The 19,934-nt window shown below is 45.8% G+C and overlaps 1 protein-coding gene across 4 annotated transcripts in view; it reads right to left on the bottom strand.

The window, feature by feature from the left end:
* BRD2 (bromodomain containing 2) overlaps positions 1-19,934 on the bottom strand; it is a 1,415,611-nt gene that overhangs the window by 80,648 nt on the left and 1,315,029 nt on the right. For all 4 annotated transcript variants that reach the window (XM_044083332.1, XM_044083333.1, XM_044083331.1 and 1 more), the window contains one exon: positions 15,220-15,339. In XM_044083332.1, the coding sequence (XP_043939267.1) occupies positions 15,220-15,339 (120 nt within the window). The remainder of the gene's footprint in view (positions 1-15,219; positions 15,340-19,934) is intronic.

The raw sequence follows: 19,934 nt of genomic DNA, 5'->3' as shown, positions 1-19,934 counted from the left end.
TGTACTAGCCTGCAGAACTGAAGGCCCCAGTCTGAGCCAGTCCAGTGCCACCCAGAAAAGGAAATGCAACCTAACAGGAGGGGAAGGAGGGAGAGAAGGAATACTGCAACGATTATGGTAAGATTTTACAACTTTTCTATGTCCTCCTATTCCAATGTTGCAGTATTCTACATATGGGTGAATGCCAAAGCTCACTGTAACTGGGGAGGTGGTCTAGATGCAGACTCCAGGAATCTGTGAAGGATAGCCCTGGCAAACCCTGCCCTGGATCTAGAGACGTGGTCTAGTTTGCAGTGTTTGGGGAGTGTGAACTGAAGACCAAGTAACTGCCTCCAGAATAGCAGAGATATCCAGACCATTAAAGAAGGCTTCCGAAGAGGCCACAGCTCTGGTGTAGTGCGCTTTAACTGCACTTTGCAGATCCAGGCAAATATGGTCTGTTTGGACACTGCCTTCCACAGGGCTCTAGGCTGGAAGGATATGAAAAGTTGGTCAGCCTGCCTGATGGACCTGTTTTTTTGCAGGTAAAACCTGAGTTGTCGGTGCACATCCAGGGAGTGCAGTACTCTCTCACTGTCCCCCTGTGGGTTGGGGAAAAAGGCAGGTAGGTGTATGGACTGATTAAGGGACAGGCCCATTCACAACCTTGGGCATGAAGGATGGGTTAGTTCTAAGGGTAATCCTATCCTTGTGGAAAACTAGAAAAGGAGGACTAGCCAATAGGGCTTGCAGCTCTGATACTCTTCTGGCTGAGGTCAAGGCCACTAGCAGTACAGTTTTCCATGTGCAATGTTTTTAGAGAAGCTTTGTCTGCTGGCTCAAAGGGAGAGAGAGTATGTAAGCTTTTCAAGCACGTAGTTAAGATCCCAAGGAGGAGGGGACAGTTTCCTGGGAGGTCTGAGGTGAAGTACCCCCTTAAGGTCTGAGGTGAAGTACCCCCCTTTTTTTTCAGGCTTGTTGGCTGTTGGTGAAGCACCCTCCAAGAGGAAAAAACGCTGAGAGAAGAAGGGAGCCACTTTTGAGATTTTAAGTATTATTTCTCTGTTTATTTGCGAAGTTTTTCTGCATAGCTGCCTAGCTTGAGCATTTTCTGGCTTGTTAAACTTGATTTCTGTATTAGTAGCTGTATTTAGAGCACAACCAAAAGCTGTTTGCTGAATTTCCTGTTTGCACTTAATTTTAAATCGTTTTTTTCTTAAAACTTGCATATTTTCTGTCCTTGACCTAGCACTCTTGTGTGGGGTCATTCACTGCACTGTTATAACTTGATATTACTTGTGAACCTCTGCTATCTCTGTAAAAACAAAAAAAAAATCTTGCTTTTTTCCCACTTTTCTGAGTTAAAAAAGTTCAGTTACAGGCTTGCTGTTCCTGAACTGTTTGAAAGTTTCTGTGAGGCCATTTTTGCTTGGGCTGAAGGAGGGTCTCTCTGTGCAGTGAATAACATTGAGCAGCTTCCCTGCCCCCCGTAGAGGTGGTTACTGACTTGAAACTGTAGTTTTATTGTCCGTTTTGGGTCTATTTCTGCTTCTTTCCAGCCCCTGCTATCAAGCACGCTTTAATGTGCTTTAGCGCGATTTAGCGCGGAGTTGCCACTAGAGCAGCATCGGGCAGCGCCGGTTAAACAAGGTTAAACTCTTTCTGGTTCCAGAAAGTCTGTTCTTCAATTTTTCCCCTAGAACTGCTCTGTTAGGAACCTAAACAGTTTACACCTTCACTAAAAAGTGCAGCACTTGTTCCAAATAGCTTTTTCTTCTCAAAAAGCTCAGCACTTGTCTTATAAGCATATCCCTTGTCTTATAAGCATTCTCTTTGCAGGTCAAGCACTCCTATATTATACAAATCTCTCACTAGCAAAACCCCCCAGGAGTGCCCACTTCCCTGCTAAGCCCACTACTTTTCTGTCTCATACCAACTCATAACTCTTTCTAGCATGTAGAAGGGTCAGATGCTGGCGTCCTCTGAATCTGGATCTGAATCTGAATTGGTGAATCTGGGAATTCTGAGACAATGTTACAATTGCCTCATGTACACGGACAACCCTCTCCTCCTCCCACGTAACACTAACACTTGTGAGAGATGCAGCTATTTAGCCAGACTGGAGGCTGAGCTCTCTCAACTCAGGACTGGCAAGACCAGGCAGGAGGAGAAGGAAACTACACACACCACAATACCAGTCTCACATAACTCAACCACACCACTGAATCACACACATAAACACACTAAGACATACCCGGAGGCTCTGAGTAAAAATTTACCTAAACAGCAGAGGCCTCCAAAGCAGACACCCAAGCAACTGCAAACTCAATACACCACACAAACAACACATAAACAACAAAATCAGTGTGCAAAGCAGTCACTGCCCTTAAGGCCAAATACAACACCAAACATACTTGTCATAGGTGACTCCATAGTCAGACACACTGACGTCCCGCTCACCAGACTGAGTAAGGAGAAGGTCACAGTAAGCTGCCTGTCGGGCGCTAGAATCCGCCACATAACGCAAGCACTCAGGTCTCTCAACAGCAGGTACAAGTACGACTCAGTCATTGTCCATGCTGGTGTCAACGACCTGAGGCACCTCCTTGGACTACATGAAGAGAGACATTGAGGAGCTCTCTGATTATGTAGCCCAGGCAGGTATGACCCTGACCTTGAGCAGTATCCTACCTTCACCTAGAATGATGCCACAATACAGTGATAAGATGATCAGCTTTAATAATTGGCTTAAATTCTGGTTTCATTCAAAGGGGATCCAATGTCTGTCTGCCTGGGATGACATGCTGGACAAGCCACGCTGCTTTAAGGGACGGCTTGCACCTGTCACCCCTAGGCTTCCGGATATTGGCAAAGGCTCTTGCCACCCCCATAGTGCCTTTTTTAGGCAAGGCTCAAATTCTAAACCTACCACCCTAGAACACAAAAAAGGAAAAAAACTAAGGGTAATGCTGCTCAATGCCAGAAGTCTCAATCTCAAGATGCACGCACTCGAGGCCCTTCTCAGTATGGAGAACATTGATGTCTGTGCTGTGACAGAAACCTGGTTCAAGGCTCCTGAGAGCACCCCAGCACTATCAGGTTTCACCTCATATCATGCGTTCCGGCCCCAAAATCCGGACAACACCCGAAAGGACACCCACACCTCAAGGTTGGTGGCAACGCACGATGCATCGGAGACCATCCAGGTGCAATTAACCATAGGCAAGACTGCTCTGCAATTTGTAGCATGTTACAGGCCACCCTCTCAAACTCAGGAACCTCACATGGCCTTCCTGAAAACATTGGAGGGGATAAATGTATCTCCAAACACCATCATACTAGGTGATTTCAACTACCCTAATATAGACTGGGAACACTACTCAAGCCCAAACACTCTAGCCCAAAGGTTCCTGGAGTTCATAAACTCAAATGCCATGGAACAACTAGTCACCATCCCCACAAGAGGAGAAAACATACTTGATCTCATCATCACAAACATGGGATCACAATGTTCAACACCGGAAGTATACCCCTCACTGGTGAGATCAGATCATAAACTAATCTCGCTGGAGGTCCTCATCCGCCCCACCTGAAATAAAAAGACCACAGTGAAAAACTTCTCAAAAGCCGACTTCACACTTACTAGTGTGGTCTCCTTTAAGGCCCCTGAGCCAGTGGTAAACATTACTCAAACTGCTGAATCACTTACAAATGCCTTCTACCAGCACCTACAGGACTGCATGGATCAGGCAATCCCAAACAAAACTAAGACTCTTTGTACCAAAGGCAAGCGTCCAGTCTGGTGGACCCCAGCCATAAACAAGCTCTACAACAAAAAAAGGAAGCTACTACAAGATAGAGCAAAATCCTTGAAAGGTAAGACACCTTTGATCATTATAAGTAAAAAACTAAGAGCTCTCATAAAATCATCCAAGGCAAATTTTGAGCGAAAAATCACCAAGGACTCAAAAGACAATCATAAGGCCTTCTTTAGCTATGTTAGAAACCTAGGAGGAAACTCCCAGATATGCTCAGAATTAGTTCAAAATGATGTGAAGATTACTGAACCTACACACATTGCCAACATACTGGCTGACAGGTTCAGTGCAAACTTCTCCCAAAAGGAGAGATATCTATACCAGAGGATTGTAGCCCCCCAAACATCTCCAACGCCCAGGTGAGAACTGCTCTCTCCAAGGCAAAAAACACAGCATCCATGGGACCGGATGGTGTCCCCGGCTGTGTGCTCCACGAACTCAATGAGGAATTAAACCCGCAGTTAGGACAGCTGTTTAATCTTAGCCTCACCTCAGGATACGTACCCAAGGAGTGGCGCACGGCGACTGTGGTCCCACTTCACAAGGGCGGTGCCTCCACCGACCCTGGAAATTACCGTCCCATTAGCTCGACAAGCCTTATCTGCAAAGCCATGGAGAGGATCATAATGGAACTCAAATAAAAAGGCAGATCATGCCTTTTAAACTTGGTTGACTTTTTCGAGACAGTCACCAAGGCCATTGATGAGGGAAAGGCAGTCCATACAGCCTACCTCGACCTGGCAAAGGCCTTCGACAATACCCCACTCAGGTATCATCGAAAAACTCATCAGCTTGAATGTAAACCCATACATCACAAGATGGGTTGCAAACTGGCTAAGTGACAGAACCCACAGGGTCAGAGTTGCTGGAGCCATGTCAGACTCAAAGCCTGTCACAAGTGGTGTCCCACAGGGCTCAGTCCTGGGTCCACTCTTGTTCGGCACCTACTTTTCTGAAGTACAAGCAAACACAGGAGGGTTATGGCTGACAAAGTTTGCAGATGACTGCAAACTGGGTGCCACAGTCGAAAACACATCTGACACAGATATCCTTCAGAAGGGTCTCACAGAAATGGATAACTGGTGCCAGAGCCATGGCCTAAAGTTAAACGCCAAGAAATGCATAGTCATACCCTTCGGGAAAAACAAGGTTACCCCTAGCTACCATATAGGTGGCAATCCACTGAGCACAGAAGAAGTCATCAGGGATCTGGGGACCCAAGTTGACAGTAGCCTTTCGTTTGACACTCATGTTGCTAAAGTAGTTAGGAAAACCTTCTACATTGCCCACCTGATCATGAAGGGATTCACATCTAGATCAAGGGAGGTCATCGTCCCCTGTACTCATCACTCATTAGACCTATGATTGAGTACAATGCCCCATTCGGAATGTATCTGACCCGACACCTGCAGCAGCTGGAAAGGCCCCAAAAGTTCCTCACCAAAAGGATAAAGGGTCTCAAAAATATGTCTTATGCTGCCCGACTGAAAGAACTCCAGCTCTATTCAGTCTCATACCGCTTGCTCAGAGGTGACCTGTGCCTGACATATAAGGCCATGTCAAACCCAGATTTGATGAATATGCTTCACCTCATAAAATCTAGATCCCTCAGAACCACAAGGGCGGGAGACTTAAACCTTGACACTGTTATTAATAGAACGTGCTGAAGGGACAGATTCATCACCCAGAGACTCCCTATGCTGTGGAACAAAATCCCGGTACATGTGAGGCAGAGCACCTCGCTGGCCTTGTTCAAGAGGAATCTTGACCAATGGATGGGAGATCGCAGATATACCCCAGGGATTACTTCAGTGTCACTGCTTGACAGAGGCACAGCAAAATAATAGGCATAGTTTTATTCAAACTAAAGGGGTGGCGAAAGCCACATAAAGTACAGTTTTGTACCTACCATAAATGTAGATGTCCGAGAGGTATGCATCTGCAGTCCTTACAAATGGGTTGTCCTGGCCTCAGGCAGCCCTTCGGTCGGCCGGATTCCAAAGTCTGGGTCTGGCCTCGGCTGATGTCGCACTTCACCCGACGTCATAGCTGCAGTTCTGCGGGTATAAAGGCATCAGCCGACGCCATTTTCCTCAGTGTTTCTTGCCCCAGATGCCAGGTGCCCTCTATGAAGGCTAAATTTGGATAAATGCAAATATTTCCAAACAAAGAGAGCAAATAGAAATAACCATGTATATACATATATACAAACAAATACACCATAATAGATTCCCCCAGCTAGCTACAAGATGGGCAAATACCCTAGGAGTACCACAGAGGGGAAGGAGGGTGGGTAATCCTGACTGCAGATGAATACCTCTCAAACATCTACATTTATGGTAGGTACAAAACTGTACTATGTCCTTCAAGGATGCATCTGCAGTCCTTACAAATGGGTAGAATACCATAGCCAAACTGGGGGAGGAGGCACTAAGAATTTATGGTGTAGTTAAGATCCCTTGCAAAACAGCAGTAGCAAAACCTGCTCGGGATCTGGAGTATAAAGGCAGATTATAATGCTTGGCAAATGTATGCACGGAGCTCCAAGTAGCAGCCTCTAAAATGTCTTTGGTAGCCACTCCTCGTAAGAAAGCTGTAGTAGTGGCTGTAGCCCTTGTGGAATGAGGTCTGATGTTTTCTGGAGTTCCCTTTCCATGAAAAGAGTAACAAAATCTAATGCAATTTCCTATCCATTTTGAGATTGTTTGTTTTGAAATTGCTTTTCCTTCCATTCCTGTTGCATATGCTACCAGAAGCTGGTCAGTTTTTCTATAGTTCTTGGTTCTGTCCAGGTAGTAGCGCAATTGTCTGTGTACATCCAAGGTATGCAGCAATCTTTCCCCCCTGTTCTGTGGGTTGGGGAAGAATGTTGGTAGGTGTATTGCTTAGTTTAAAGATACCCTGGAGACCACTTTTGGCATAAAGGTAGGATTAGTTCTCATGGACACTCTATCCTGATGGAAGATAAGGAAGGGCTGTACTGCCATTAATGCCTGTAATTCAGAAACCCTTCTAGCTGAAGTGATTGCAAGCAGGAATGCAGTCTTCCAAGATAAGTACTGTAATTCTGCTGTTGCTGCTGGTTCAAAAGGGGGGAGTGTCAACTTTTCTAGCACAAAGTTCAAGTCCCATGTAGGCAATGGTGGTTTCCTTGGTGGTTTTACATTTTTAATTCCTCTAAGAAACTGAGTAGAGGTTGAGAAAAAAACTGGAGGATCCATGTTATATTCTGCTGAAATTACTGATGCATGAATCTTAATGGAGGAGTAAGACAGACCATTGTGGAAAAGCTCTGCTAAATATTCCAGGATGTTAGCTATGTTTGCCAATGATGCATCTACTCCTTTTGTTGTTCTCCAAATGAGATATCTTTTCCATTTTGCTGAATAAGTTTTTCTTGTTGAGGGTCTGCGAGCCTCCAAGATAATGTCTCTAACCCTTTGAGATAAATTTGGGTTATTTTTCCTTATGTAATGTTCCAAGCAGCTAGCTGGAGAGTTTTCAAGTTTGGATGCATGATTTTGAAGTTGTTCTGTGTTAGCAGTAGAGGTATTAGGGGTAGAGGCCATGCGTGTTCCCGGGACATACTCCTCAGTAGCGGGTACCAATGTTGCCTCGGCCAATCTGGAGCTATCAAGATGATCCTCGGGTGATCTTCTTTGACCTTCAGTAGCACTTTGTGCATCAAAGGAAGAGGTGGGAATGCATATGCTGTCAGGTTTTCCCAACTGAAGGATAGGGAGTCCACCTTCCAAGCAAGTGGGTGGTATGTCCTTGTGCAGAATTTTTTCAATTGGTGGTTGTGTGGGGATGCGAACAGGTCTATTTCTGGCAGTCCCCATTTCCTTGTGATGGTTTTGAAGATGTCTGGATGCAGCATCCATTCGTGGGCATCCGTGGTGGTTCTGCTTAAGATGTCTGCTAGTATATTTTCTTTTCCTGGCACGAATATGGCTTGGAGCTGAATGTTGAGGCTCAGGGCCACATTCCAGAGGTCCATTGCCATCCGGCATAGAGGATATGAATGTGTGCCTCTCTGTTTGTTGATATACCACATAACTGTGGTGTTGTCCGTCCTTATCAGCAAATGACCCTGCTGAAGAAATGGTCTGAATGTCTGAATTGCCTGTTTTACTGCCAGCATCTCCTTTTGATTTATGTGTAGGTTCATCTGGTCTTGAGTCCATAAGCCTTGTATACACTTGTCCACCATTTGTGCCCCCCATCCGAGGTCTGAGGCGTCCGTGGTGATAGTCTGGCTTGGGCGAGGCCTGTGGAAGGGCAGTCCTTTGTTCAATTGACAGGCCTGGGCCCACCACTGGAATTCTTGCTTCAGGCATGGAATTATTGGAATTTGGGTCTCTAGGCTGTGCTTGTGCTGAGACCATAAATTCCTCAGGTACCATTGTAACTTCCTCATATGTAGTCTGGCATGTGGAATTATTATTATGCAGGATGCCATGTAACCCAGGGCTTGCAGGATTTTCCTTGCTGTAAGCTGGTTCTGTGTTGTTAATGCCATGAAATAGAGTGGTAGCTGCTTCTGTTTTTCTGCTGTGAGGAATGCCATCTGGTTTGATGTGTCCAGTTCTGCACCCAGGAAAGTTATCCTTTGGGATGGTATCAGCCTTGACTTTGTGTTGACTGTGTATCCCAGGGCTTGCAGCAGGTGAATAACCTTTTCCAAGTCTTTTGTTAATTTGTCTTTGCTGTCCGCTTGTAACAGGCAGTCGTCCAGGTATGGATAAATTTGAATTCCCTGAAGCCTGCAATGAGCAATTACTGATGCCAGGCATTTCGTGAATACTCTGGGCGCAGTAGATAAGCCAAAAGGCAATGCTGAGAATTGATAATGCTCTGATCCTGCAAGAAATCTGAGGTATCTTCTGCAATTTGGTCGTATGGGGACATGCAGGTATGCCTCCTTGAGATCCAGAGTCACCAGCCAAGACTCCTTGCCCAGCATGGGAAGAAGTTGCTGTAGGGTCAGCATTTTGAATTTTGGAACAATGAGATATGTGTTTAGAGCGGACAGGTCGAGGATAGGTCTCCATTGGTTTTCCTTTCTTGGTACTAGGAAAAGCCTTGAATAAAATCCTTGTCCTTGTTCCATAGCGATACCTTTCTATAGCTCTCATCCTTAGTAAGTGGTCTATTTGCTGTAGAGCGTTTGTCCTTTGGTTTGGAGGAAGGTTTGGCATTCCTCTCTTCCTTGGAAGAGTATGGAAGTGAAACCTGTAGCCTTTGTCTATTGTCTGTAAAATCCATTGGTCTCCTGTAATGTAATGCCAATTTACTGAAAATAAGGCTAATTTTCCGCCTAAGGGTGCTGCCAGTTGTTCCCTGGTAGGCGGTTGCAGAGCCAAGTCACTGTGATTGTCCTGTAGAAGTGGTAGTGGCTGGATCTGTGGCAGTAGTTCTCTGGCTGTTAGGCTGCCACTGACGTCCCCTGTAGGCACCTCTGGACTGACCTCTGCCTCTAGGGCGTCTATTTCCACCTCTCTGTGCTCTGGTGGTGCCTGGAAAGGACCAATTCTTGGAAGGCCAGTTCCTACTGAACCTCGGAGGCTGGACCTGTAAGAAATCCTTGACTGTCTGGACAGATTTAGCTTTTTCTTCCACCTTCTTCAACACTTGCTGTGCAGGGGAACCAAACAAACTGTGTTTTTCCATGGGAGCATCTAGAAGCTTTGATTTTACATGGTCTGGTAAGGATTGCTCTTTTAACCATGCATGCCTTCTGATCACTGTACCAGTCATAGCTGATCTAAAGGAAGCCTCCAGTGCATCATAGCCGCATTTTAAGGAATGATTACTGACCTGCTGAGTGTTATGCACCAAATCCTGAAGGGACTTACGGTCTAACGGTTCAGGAGAGGACAGTTTTTTAGTGAGCTGATCTAACAGGAATTCCTGATACTGAATCATGTGGAATTGACAGTTTAAGGCCCTAGCGAAAGAGTAGCAGAAGTATAAACTTTTTTACCCCATCTCTCCAATGCCCTAGATTCTCTTTCAGAGGGGAGGCTTTTGGCAGAGGCAGCTGTTACAGCTTTTGGGCCCTGTGAAATAGTTTCTGGATCTGCAATAGGAGCCTTATACAAATGATAATGTGTGTCCGGAACCCTGTAGTATCTGTCGGGCTTAGCAGGGGCTGGAGGCAGAGAGTCAGGGGCAGTACAAGCATCAGTAAATGCATCATCCACAACTGTAAGCACTGGTGGAATAGCTAAAGGCCTATGCTGTGGTAAATGTAAAAAGGTCCTAAGCCTTTTCCTGGAGTCTGAAAAATCCTGGTCCTGCCATTGAAATTGTTCCCTCATAGCATGCAAGGTTTCCCCAAAAGAAAATTCCTCAGGAGGAGAGGCAGAAGGTATGGAATCCTCTGCATCAGAGTCCTCATATGGAGAATAAGGGCCTTCTGGAGGATTTGTATGTTCTGAATCATCACAGGAATAATCTGAAGAAACTGGCTCAGGGGGGCTCTGCTCTAAGCCTCTTCTCTGGAGGTGGGTGAGAGGCCCTGTCAGGGTGAGACTGGGTTCCCCTGATCAAAGAAATGAGATCCTCTGCTAGACTAAGCATTTGAGTACTAGAGCTAGGCCTGTGAGAGGGGGCTTTAGCAGGCACGGCCTTTGTAGATTTAGCTGCTTTAGCCCTGGCAAAAGCCTTAATTGACATGGATGCAGGGGGCCTAGCAGCTCCACGTGCAGGAGTAGATACATCTAAGGGAATAGTATCTGATAAATCCTGAGAAACTGTAGGAGCAGGTGGAATTTCAGTAGCAGATTCAGCCAAGCTGGAAGAGGCCTCGGTAGAAGGAGGCATGCTTTCGGCCGAAGGAAGAACCGCGGACTCGGCTTCAGCCGAAACAGAGACGCGGTTGGCTTAGCCGCGGTTTCGGCGAAACCGCGGACGCGAGTGTCGGTCCTTTCTTCGCTTTTAGCTAAATGTGAAGTCGGAGTCTCGACGGCATGATATAAGCAAAAGCGGGCGAAAAACTCCTCTGCAAACTCCGACCGGCGTCTAAGTGTTAGGTCGGTTGAAGGAAGCACAGGCTAGACAAGCTGCTACGTCGTGGTCTGGGCCTAAACAAGGTAGGCAGTAAGAGTGGAAATCTTTATGAGGTATTTGTTTCCCACAAGTTAAACAGTTATTCACTTTTTCTGACATCGGCTGAGGCAAGAAAGAGTCCCCAACGGGGTACTTAGCTTTTTAGAAGTCTTCGGTAGTAGTAATCTCTGGTTCTGACCGACCGGCACTTGCGAACAGCTTCTGCTTCGGGCGCCACGCGGCAAGAAAGACTGAGGAAAATGGCGTCCGCTGATGCCTTTATACCCGCAGAACTGCAGCTATGACGTCGGGTGAAGTGCGACATCAGCCGAGGCCAGACCCAGACTTTGGAATCTGGCCACCAGGACAACCCATTTGTAAGGACTGCAGATGCATCCTTGAAGGACATCTATGGGCTAGGCTTATAAATGCCCTTGGGCAGATAGCCTAGTATGAACCTCTGAACCTAAGGAAGAGCTTAGAAGGAAGTCTGGATGCTAGCAGAAGATCCAGAGGAAGGCATGCCGGAATTGCAGACAAGATGAGCTATGATGGAAGAATAAGACAAACCAGTCTACAGTAGTTCACACAGGTAAGACGGGACTAGATGGGGCTCGCTAGAAAGTGGGTCCAGCTGTCTTTTGTGGCAGCATAAAGTGAATCTTTTCCACTCAGAAGGGTAGGATTTTCTTGTATTTGGCTTCCTGGCCTCCTGCAGGACACTGAGCATCTTATCAGCCACAGGGTGTTGTGCAGAAGCTGCCACTATGGGTGAATTTGGGATGCCTTGTGTTGTGTGAGAAGGTCCACTCAGAGGGGTAACTTGTGGTGATTGCCCTTGGACAATTGTAGAAATAGGGGGAACCAGTGCTGTCTGTGCCAGTAGGGAGTCACCAACAAGATTTCTGAAGGGTCTTGCTGGATTTGCAGCAGGACCTTCAGAATGAGCAAGAAGGGGGAAAGTATAACGGTATTTCCCCTTCCAGAAAGCATAACTGTATTTCCCCTTCTGGGAGCTTGAGAAGGCATCTGTTGTCAGTGCCTGGGGGTCTGGTATCCTGGTGCAAAAGCCAGGAAGCTGCCTGTTGATGGCGGAGGTAAGCAGATCTTTTTGAAGTGTACCCCAACTGCAGACCAGATCCAAGAAGACATTCATGGTTGTTTGTGATGGCTCTGTTCAGATAGTCTGCCTTGAGAGTTGTGAAGAGAGGGAATGTAGACTACCTGCAGAGTAAATCCCTGTGATGTGGCTAGTTCCCATACCAGAAGGGCTAGTCTGCAGAGGAGGTATGACTTGGTCCCTTTCCCTGCTTACTGAGATACCACAGCACAGTGGTGATGTCTGTGTAAATCTTCAAGGGACCTTGCTGGAGAAATGGTAGACATGCCCTGAAGGGACAGAAAAATTGCCCTCATCTCTCGAACATTGATGTGTTCCAGTTTGTGAGGTTTTGGCCACAATCCCTGTACTCTTTCGATGGCCCAGAGTTGTTCCCCAGCTCAAGTCTTAGGCATCTGTGAGCATGACCTGTGTGGGTAGAAGTGGTAAGAGGGGAAGACCTGGATTGTGGTTCACTTGTGCCAACCACCACTGTATTTCCTTTTTCAGCCAAGGGAGATGGGGCACCCTGTGCTCCAGAGGATGGGAGTGCAGTGTCCAGACTGAAGATACCATTGTAACTTTCTCATATGCAGCCTTGCTATGTAGCCCAAGAGTTTGGGGAACTGCCTTGCTGACAAATCTGTAGAGTGAAGGACAAGAAGTAGATGTTCTGTCAATGTTTTCATCTTTAGGGGGTGGAAGGTATGCTTCCATGAGGTCTGAGCATACTCTGCACCTGAAAAAGACAAGTCTTGGGTTGGCTGGAGATGCGATTTTGGGAAGTTTAACTGAAATCTCACGGACTGTAGAAGAGACACTACAATGTGTATGTGTAGCTGCTAGAAGATCTCCTTGCTGCCTGCCTGGATCAACATGCCGTCCAGGTAAGAGAATATATGTATTCCCTTTGTCCTGCAATAAGCAATCACTGGGGCCAAACATTTTGTGAAGACCCTGGGTGCAGTGGAAAGCCTAAAAGGCAAGGCAGAGAATTTTAAGTGAGAAGAGCCACCAATAACCTCGGGTATTTCCTTAAAGTTGATTTTATGGAGATGTGGAAATAAGCATCCTTTATATCTAATGTGGCCATGAACCCTTGGGGGAGCAGGAGAGGAAAGAGTGTTGGGTAGGGTCAACATTCTGAAGGTAGGGGGACCTTTAAGAATAGGTTGAGATGGGAGAGGTCTAGAATAGGTCTCCAGGGTCCATCTTTCTTGGGGTCCAGGAAGATTCTGGAGTAGAAGCCTCTTCCTTTTGCAGGTGAGGGAACTGATTTGATGGTGCCCTGATCCAGCAGAGTTGGCAACACCAGTTGCATGAGGTGCAACTGTTGTATAGGTGGCTGTGGGGTGCCTGTATAAATAATCTTACCCAGACGTTCCATTGTTTTGCTGTCAGCAGGGAGAATAGTGGTAGCGGGTAAAAGCTTAGAGGCCTTGTCCGTAGAGCTACAGACTGTGGCTGGGTGGGCACTTAAGCAGATGCTTAGCAGTGTCAGGCACCATGTAAAGTCTGTCAGGTCTGTGTGGAGCAGGTGATCGGGAATCTGGATTAAGTGATGCTGAGGAGAAGGCATCTAGAAAGGCAGGAAGGACAGGTGGAACAGCAGATGGGCTTGGGGAATTCATATGAATGAGATCATAATATCTTTTTTGGACCTCAGTCATTTCAGAAGATTCCCACTTGAAATGATCCTTCATCTTGGAGATAGTTTCCTCAATGGTCAAGTTCTCAGCTGGGAAGTCAAGCTAGACTGATTTTTCCTCTGGGGAGCCATACCCCAAGGGGAAGGAAATCTGGGAAGTGTAAAATAAGAGATTCTTCAGAGGAGGAATCAGAAAAAAAAATCTTCCTCTTGCCTAGTCTTAGGATCCGAGGCCTAAGGCTCAGTAGTGGCAGGGATATGTTAGCACTCACAGTAGAGGTCCGCCGCAAGGCCATGAAGGCATTAAACAGGCTCTGACCGAAAGCCTGCCAATCAGGCATGCTTTCAGAAGAGGAAGAGATGGGCTTTTTGTCTTTCTTTTTAAGGGGCCTAAGCAGGCATCCAAAGGTGTCTAGAATCTGGAGACTGCAAAGGACCGGAGGGATCAGACAGGTCCTCTGAAAACCCTGGTTCCCCCCGGCAACTGAGACCAATGTCGATAAAGCCTCAGTGGACATGCTCTCACCATGAGATTGTGCGACATCCATGGAGATACCCGCTATATCCACTGTGGTGGATCTAGATCCCTCTACCAGGCAGGCCACAGGCTGAGGATCGGGTGGTAGATGCTCAGCGAAAGAGGTGAGCCTGTAAGGTCTTGGCCTTTTTTGGCAGTTCTGAAGGAACACTGGAGGAGCCCTCCCATCCCTAATGCAATATGCTTAAGGTGTTGCTTTTCCAAGTAAAGGTTTAAAGCATGCAAGTGGCTACATAGGGTTTTGGGTACAAACGCCTGACAAATGGGGCAGGCCTTGTAGTCGTGCGGCTGACCAAGCAGAAAATAAACTGATCGTGGGTGTCCTTGTGGGGAATCTGCCGGCCACACTTACACTTGTCCTTTCTGGATGACATGAAAAGGCAATACAAGTAAAAGGAAGGACTGAAAGGGTCCTCAATGGGGGTACTTATCTTAATTCTTTGAATCAGACGTCAGCAGTAGCAACAACACCTGGCATATGACTGGCGGCTGAGAAGTTCTGAGGGCTGGTGCATGCAGACTTCACGTTTATGGCCCACAATTTCCTCAGCCACGTCACACATCCCACGCACTTCAGAGGGACTGAAAACTTTTGTACACAGGCCGTACATACGTGAGACAAGAGGAGTAAACCCATATGTAGTATACTGCAACACTGGAATAGAAGGCCATCTATCAAGCTTCATAATCTTCTGTCTTGGAAACATAACCAGTTTCAGTCAACCTTTTCAGTATCCAGATATTTGGTGAGTGGACATCTGTACTGCTTATGAAACACAGCTTGAGACATGCCCTTCTGTGGTTGTTTATCATTCTGCAAATACTCCAGCAATGACAACTTTTGTAATGAGCATGAAAAATTACACTAGTCAGTTTAAATTTGCAATTGTTACATAAAAAGAAATCTACATTAAAATATCTAAAAGCCAACAAAAATGATCAGATCCTGATGAAATGCTGTGCAATACCTACGGTGAAGCCATGCTACAGTTAAGATCCTTGTTGTAAGGCAAGTGCACTTCGTGACAATCTAACCCAAATGACACAATCACCACATACAAGTATCATTAACATGTCTGCTTACCTTTCTTTGTAGATTTTTTAACAGAGTTTAGCTGGCCACTGACATCTTGTAGTCTTTTTTCCAACTCTTTCTTCTTTTCCATTGCTAGTTCTTCTTTAGTCTTTCCTACTGTTTTTTTAACTATGAACAAATACACAAAATTAGTCAACGCTCACTGCTTAAAATTATAAAATTTTCTGTAATGTAATTCATTTTTCCAACACAAATTATAGGTTTCAATTAGAAACACTGCTGAACTGCCAAAGGTAACCGAATGAAACAAGAGAAGTATGAAAAGCGATCCTCAGTACACCTCCACAGCTTTAGTTGCACTCTTCTGAAGAACTTTTTTTAAAAACGTTTAAAACAAACTTTTATTAGAAACAGTAATAATACAAAACAACCACAAACGTTAGCATGGAGAGATCTAACAGATAAGCGCTTTGGGCAATGAGCCTTCTTCAGATCTCGATTTCTTCCAGCTATCCTTCGAGAAAAAGTGAACTAACCAATGAGGGCTAGGCGACACACCTACCCATTATTCAAATAAGAAATTAACCAATGGCTGGTTTGCTGAAGACCAGCCTCCTAGCTTGCACCAATGGATACACTCTTAAGTGAGTGGTACTATGCTGTTCAGCCCAGCTGGCCGATCAGCCCCCAGGTTCACAATCCAGCTAGTTTCATAGAGCTCAGTGTGGTTGTTAAGGTCTCCTTCCCTAACAGTACAGGGTACACACTGAACCACTTTAAAAATAAATCTGTGTGTAGGTTGTGCGGAAAAATGCATGGCAAGTGCATTCTTAAGATCTAGGTTCAGAATATCCCTAAGGTGACTAAGTATTCTAACCTTCAAGCGGTGATCAGTCTTGTCAATGTAAAAATCTTCACAATGGCAGCACATTGCGAGATATTAAATGTCTACTATTAGTCAGCATACACTTTGAATTCATAGTTTTTCTTTGACTTAGGATTTGTAAAAGTGTTGCTACTATCAATGAGCGGGCAAGCTTTGCATCTTGTACATTTAAATATAATATAACATCATAAGAAGGTAGCATGCCTTTTAGGATAGCAAAGGCAAATGCAGTTTCCATGAACATGAGATCCAATCTATGTCTGGAGAGCATGTGGACAAATGACAATTTTGCTTCCAATATCGTGGGCACTTGCTATTAGGAAGGTGATGGTAGTTGCTGTATCCCTTGCAGAGTGACATATCTTTTGCCACAAGGCCCATGGAATGTCACTGCAAGGAAAAGTCAACACATTTGGCTATTCACTTAGAAATGGTCTGTTTGGACACAAGCAAAGTACAGTTGTGTACTCTTACCATAAATGTAGATGTTAAGAGTGTGTTCACTGTTGCAGTCATCACTGTAGGGTTCTTCCTGCCAGCAGCAGCCCTCAATCGTCCAGAATCCCAAAGTCTGGATCGGACACCAGCTGAGGTTGCCTTTATCCTGACCATCAATACGCCTGAAGGTATAAAAGGACCCCAGCTGACGCTATTTCCCCAGTTTTTCTTGCCCCAGATGCCAGGTGCCCAGAAATAAAAGGCTAATAAAAGAAACCATGCCCAAAAATCTCAACAGTCAAAATACCTCATAACACACAATACTAGAGGAAAAAACAAGAGGGGATAGGAGGGTGGGTAACCCTGACTGCAACAGTGAACACACTCGAACATCTACATTTATGGTAAGAGTACACAACTGTACTATGTCCTTCGTGGTTCACTGTTGCAGTCATCACTGTAGGGTTGAGTCCCAAACTAAGAATGGGTGGCTGGAGGAGAAAAAGAGGGAGCAGTCACAACACCTTGTAAAACCACAGAAGCGAAACCTGTCCTGGACTTAGAATAGAGAGGGAGGTTGTAATGCTTAGAGAAAGTATGTAAAGAACTCCAAGTAGCAGCTTCCAAAATATCCTTGGTAGGAACCCCACAAAGAAATGCCGATGAAGTAGCAGTAGCCCGGGTAGAATGAGTCCTAACATTAACAGGAACTGGATTGCCATGATAAGAGTAACAGAACTTGATACAATGAGCAATCCACTTGGAAATAATTTAATTAGTGATCGCTTTCCCCTGAACAGTAGGAGCATAAGCGACAAACTACTGATCAGATTTCCGGAATATCTTGGTCCTGTCCCAAGTAAATACGAAGCTGTCTGTGCACGTCTAAAGAGTGCAAAAGACTTTCCTCCTCACTTTGAGGATCAGGATAAAAAGTAGGCAAATGAATAGACTGATTCAGGGCCACAGCCAAAACCACCTTGGGCATAAATGTGGGATTAGTCCGTAGAGATACCTTATCCTGATGGAAAATAAGGAAAGGTTCCACAGCCATGAGTGCTTGCAATTCCGAAATCCTTCTAGCAAAGGTAATGGCTAAAAGAAAGGCAGTTTTCCAAGACAAAAATTTTAGATCCGTGGAAACTGCAGGTTCAAAAGGAGATAGAGTTAGCTTCTCTAAAACATAGTTAAGATCCCAAGTGGGAATAGGAGCCCTAATAGGAGGCTGAATATTCTTAGCACCTCTAAGAAATTGCTTAAGTAATGGGTGAGAAATAATTGGAGGATCCGTACTGTAATGTGCAGAAATAGCAGCAGCATGAAGCTTAACAGACGAAAAAGACAGGCCCGTATGTAATAACTCTGTCAGGTACTGTAAAATCAGAGGAATGAGCGGAATAGAAGAATCACCAACCTGGACTTGATTCCAGGAACAAAATCTTTTCCATTTCCCTGCATAAGATTTTCTAGTGCTGGGCCGTCTAGCTTCAAGGATTACATCCAAAACCTATTTGGAAAGGGCAGAGGTGGTTACAGACCCTGGATCCGCCAAGGCAGCCAGATGCAGAGCCTTGACCTGACTGTGCAGAATCTGGCCGTCCTTTTGAGACAATAGATGAGGGATTTGAGGCAGAATCCAGGGAGGCTCCCGAACCAGGTTCAGCAGAGTGGAATACCAAAATTGCAGAGGCCAATTGGGAGCCAGAAGAATCATGCGCGGTCTGTCCTGCTTTATCTTCAGAAGCACTCTAGGTAGAAGAGGAAAAGGAGGAAAGGCATATACTGAGACGTGTTTCCAACTGAATGAGAGGGCATCCACTCTCCATGCTAGTTTGTGGTAGGTCCTTGTGTAAAATAGAAGAAGCTGATGATTCTGAGGGGATACAAAGAGATCTATGTCCGGACATCCCCAAGCCTTTACAATCATCCTGAATATTTGAATATCCAACATCCATTCATGAGGATCCGAAATGCGCCTGCTCAAGGCGTCTGCCAGATAGTCGTTTTTCCCCTGGCAGAAATTGCACCTGTAAGTCGATACTGCAGGTCAGAGCAGTGTACCACAGATTCATGGCCAATCTGCACAGGGGGTAAGAGTGAGAGCCCCCCCCCCCTGCTTGTTGATGTACCACATCACAGTAGTGGTTGTCCGTCCGAATCAATAATTGCCCTGGTAGAAGGTCCCTGAAGGCCAGCAGGGCATTCTGTACAGCCAGCATCTCCTTCAAATTTATGTGTAGATGCGATTGCTCCATCGTCCAAACACCCTGAAGACATCTCCCGTGCATGTGGGCCCCCCATGCATAATCCAATGCATCCGTTGTCAGAACTTGGTTGGGTGGTGGAGGACAAAAAGGCTTACCCTTGTTCTGTAGACAGGCTTCTGCCCACCAAAGGAACTCTTGCTGGAGATGAGGTAAAAGCGTAACCACAGTCTCCAAACTGTGACAATGCGGAGACCAGACACTTTTGAGGTACCACTGCAGTTTCCTCATATGCAGCCTTGCATGCGGTATTAGCAGAATGCAGGAGGCCATGTATCCCAAAGCCTGCAGAATTTTTCTTGCAGTCAGCTGTGTCAGTGAAACCAGGCGTTGGAAAAAAGAAGCCAGTTGCACTTTTTTGTCTGGAGTCAAGCAAGCCATCTGGGTTGAAGTACTCAGAAGAGCACCCAGGAAAACAATCCGTTGTGAGGGCACCAGGTTTGATTTCTTTAGATTCACTGTGAAACTGAGACATTGAAGAAGATGCTGTACAAAAGCCAGATGCCGAAGTAGTCTCTTTGTCGTCCGCTTGAAGAAGACAGTCGTCCAAATAAGGGTAAATTAGAATCCCTTTCTGTCTGCAAAACGCCATGACTGGTGCCAGGCACTTCGTAAAAATCCTGGGCGCAGTAGATAAGCCAAAGGGCAGCACAGAGAACTGATAATGTGTTGAACCTGCTTTGAAACGCAGATACTGTCTGCACTCTTGCCGTATAGGAATATGCAGGTAAGCCTCTTGTAAGTCCAAAGCCACCATCCAAGCATTCTTGCCAAACATAGCCAGCAGCTGCTGCAGAGTGAGCATCTTGAATTTTGGTATATCTAGGAAGGTGTTTAGTACAGAGAGGTCCAGGATTGGTCTCCAGGAATTTCCCTTCCTGGGAACCAGGAAAAGCCTGGAGTAAAAACCTTGCCCTTTTTCCAAAGTTGGTACCACTTCCATGGCCCTCATGGTTAGGAGGGACTGAACTTGTCAATGTGCCTCTGCCCACTGATGTTTTGGTAGGTCCGGCCAACCGTTTGGTGTTGGCATAGTGTGGAAATGAAATCTGTAACCTCTTGATACTATGTCCGGAAACCATCTGTCCCGGGTGATGTGGCACCAATTTTGATAAAGAGAAATCCCCCCCCCCCCCAAAGGAGTGTCCAGGAGAGGAGCCCCTGGAACCAGAAAG

Source organism: Protopterus annectens, chromosome 9.part0 (assembly GCF_019279795.1).
Source record: "Protopterus annectens isolate FY-2018-M chromosome 9.part0, PAN1.0, whole genome shotgun sequence".
Classification (NCBI taxonomy): domain Eukaryota; kingdom Metazoa; phylum Chordata; order Ceratodontiformes; family Protopteridae; genus Protopterus; species Protopterus annectens.
Note: the sequence above shows the minus strand (reverse complement) of the source record. Positions and strands in the feature narration are given on the sequence as shown.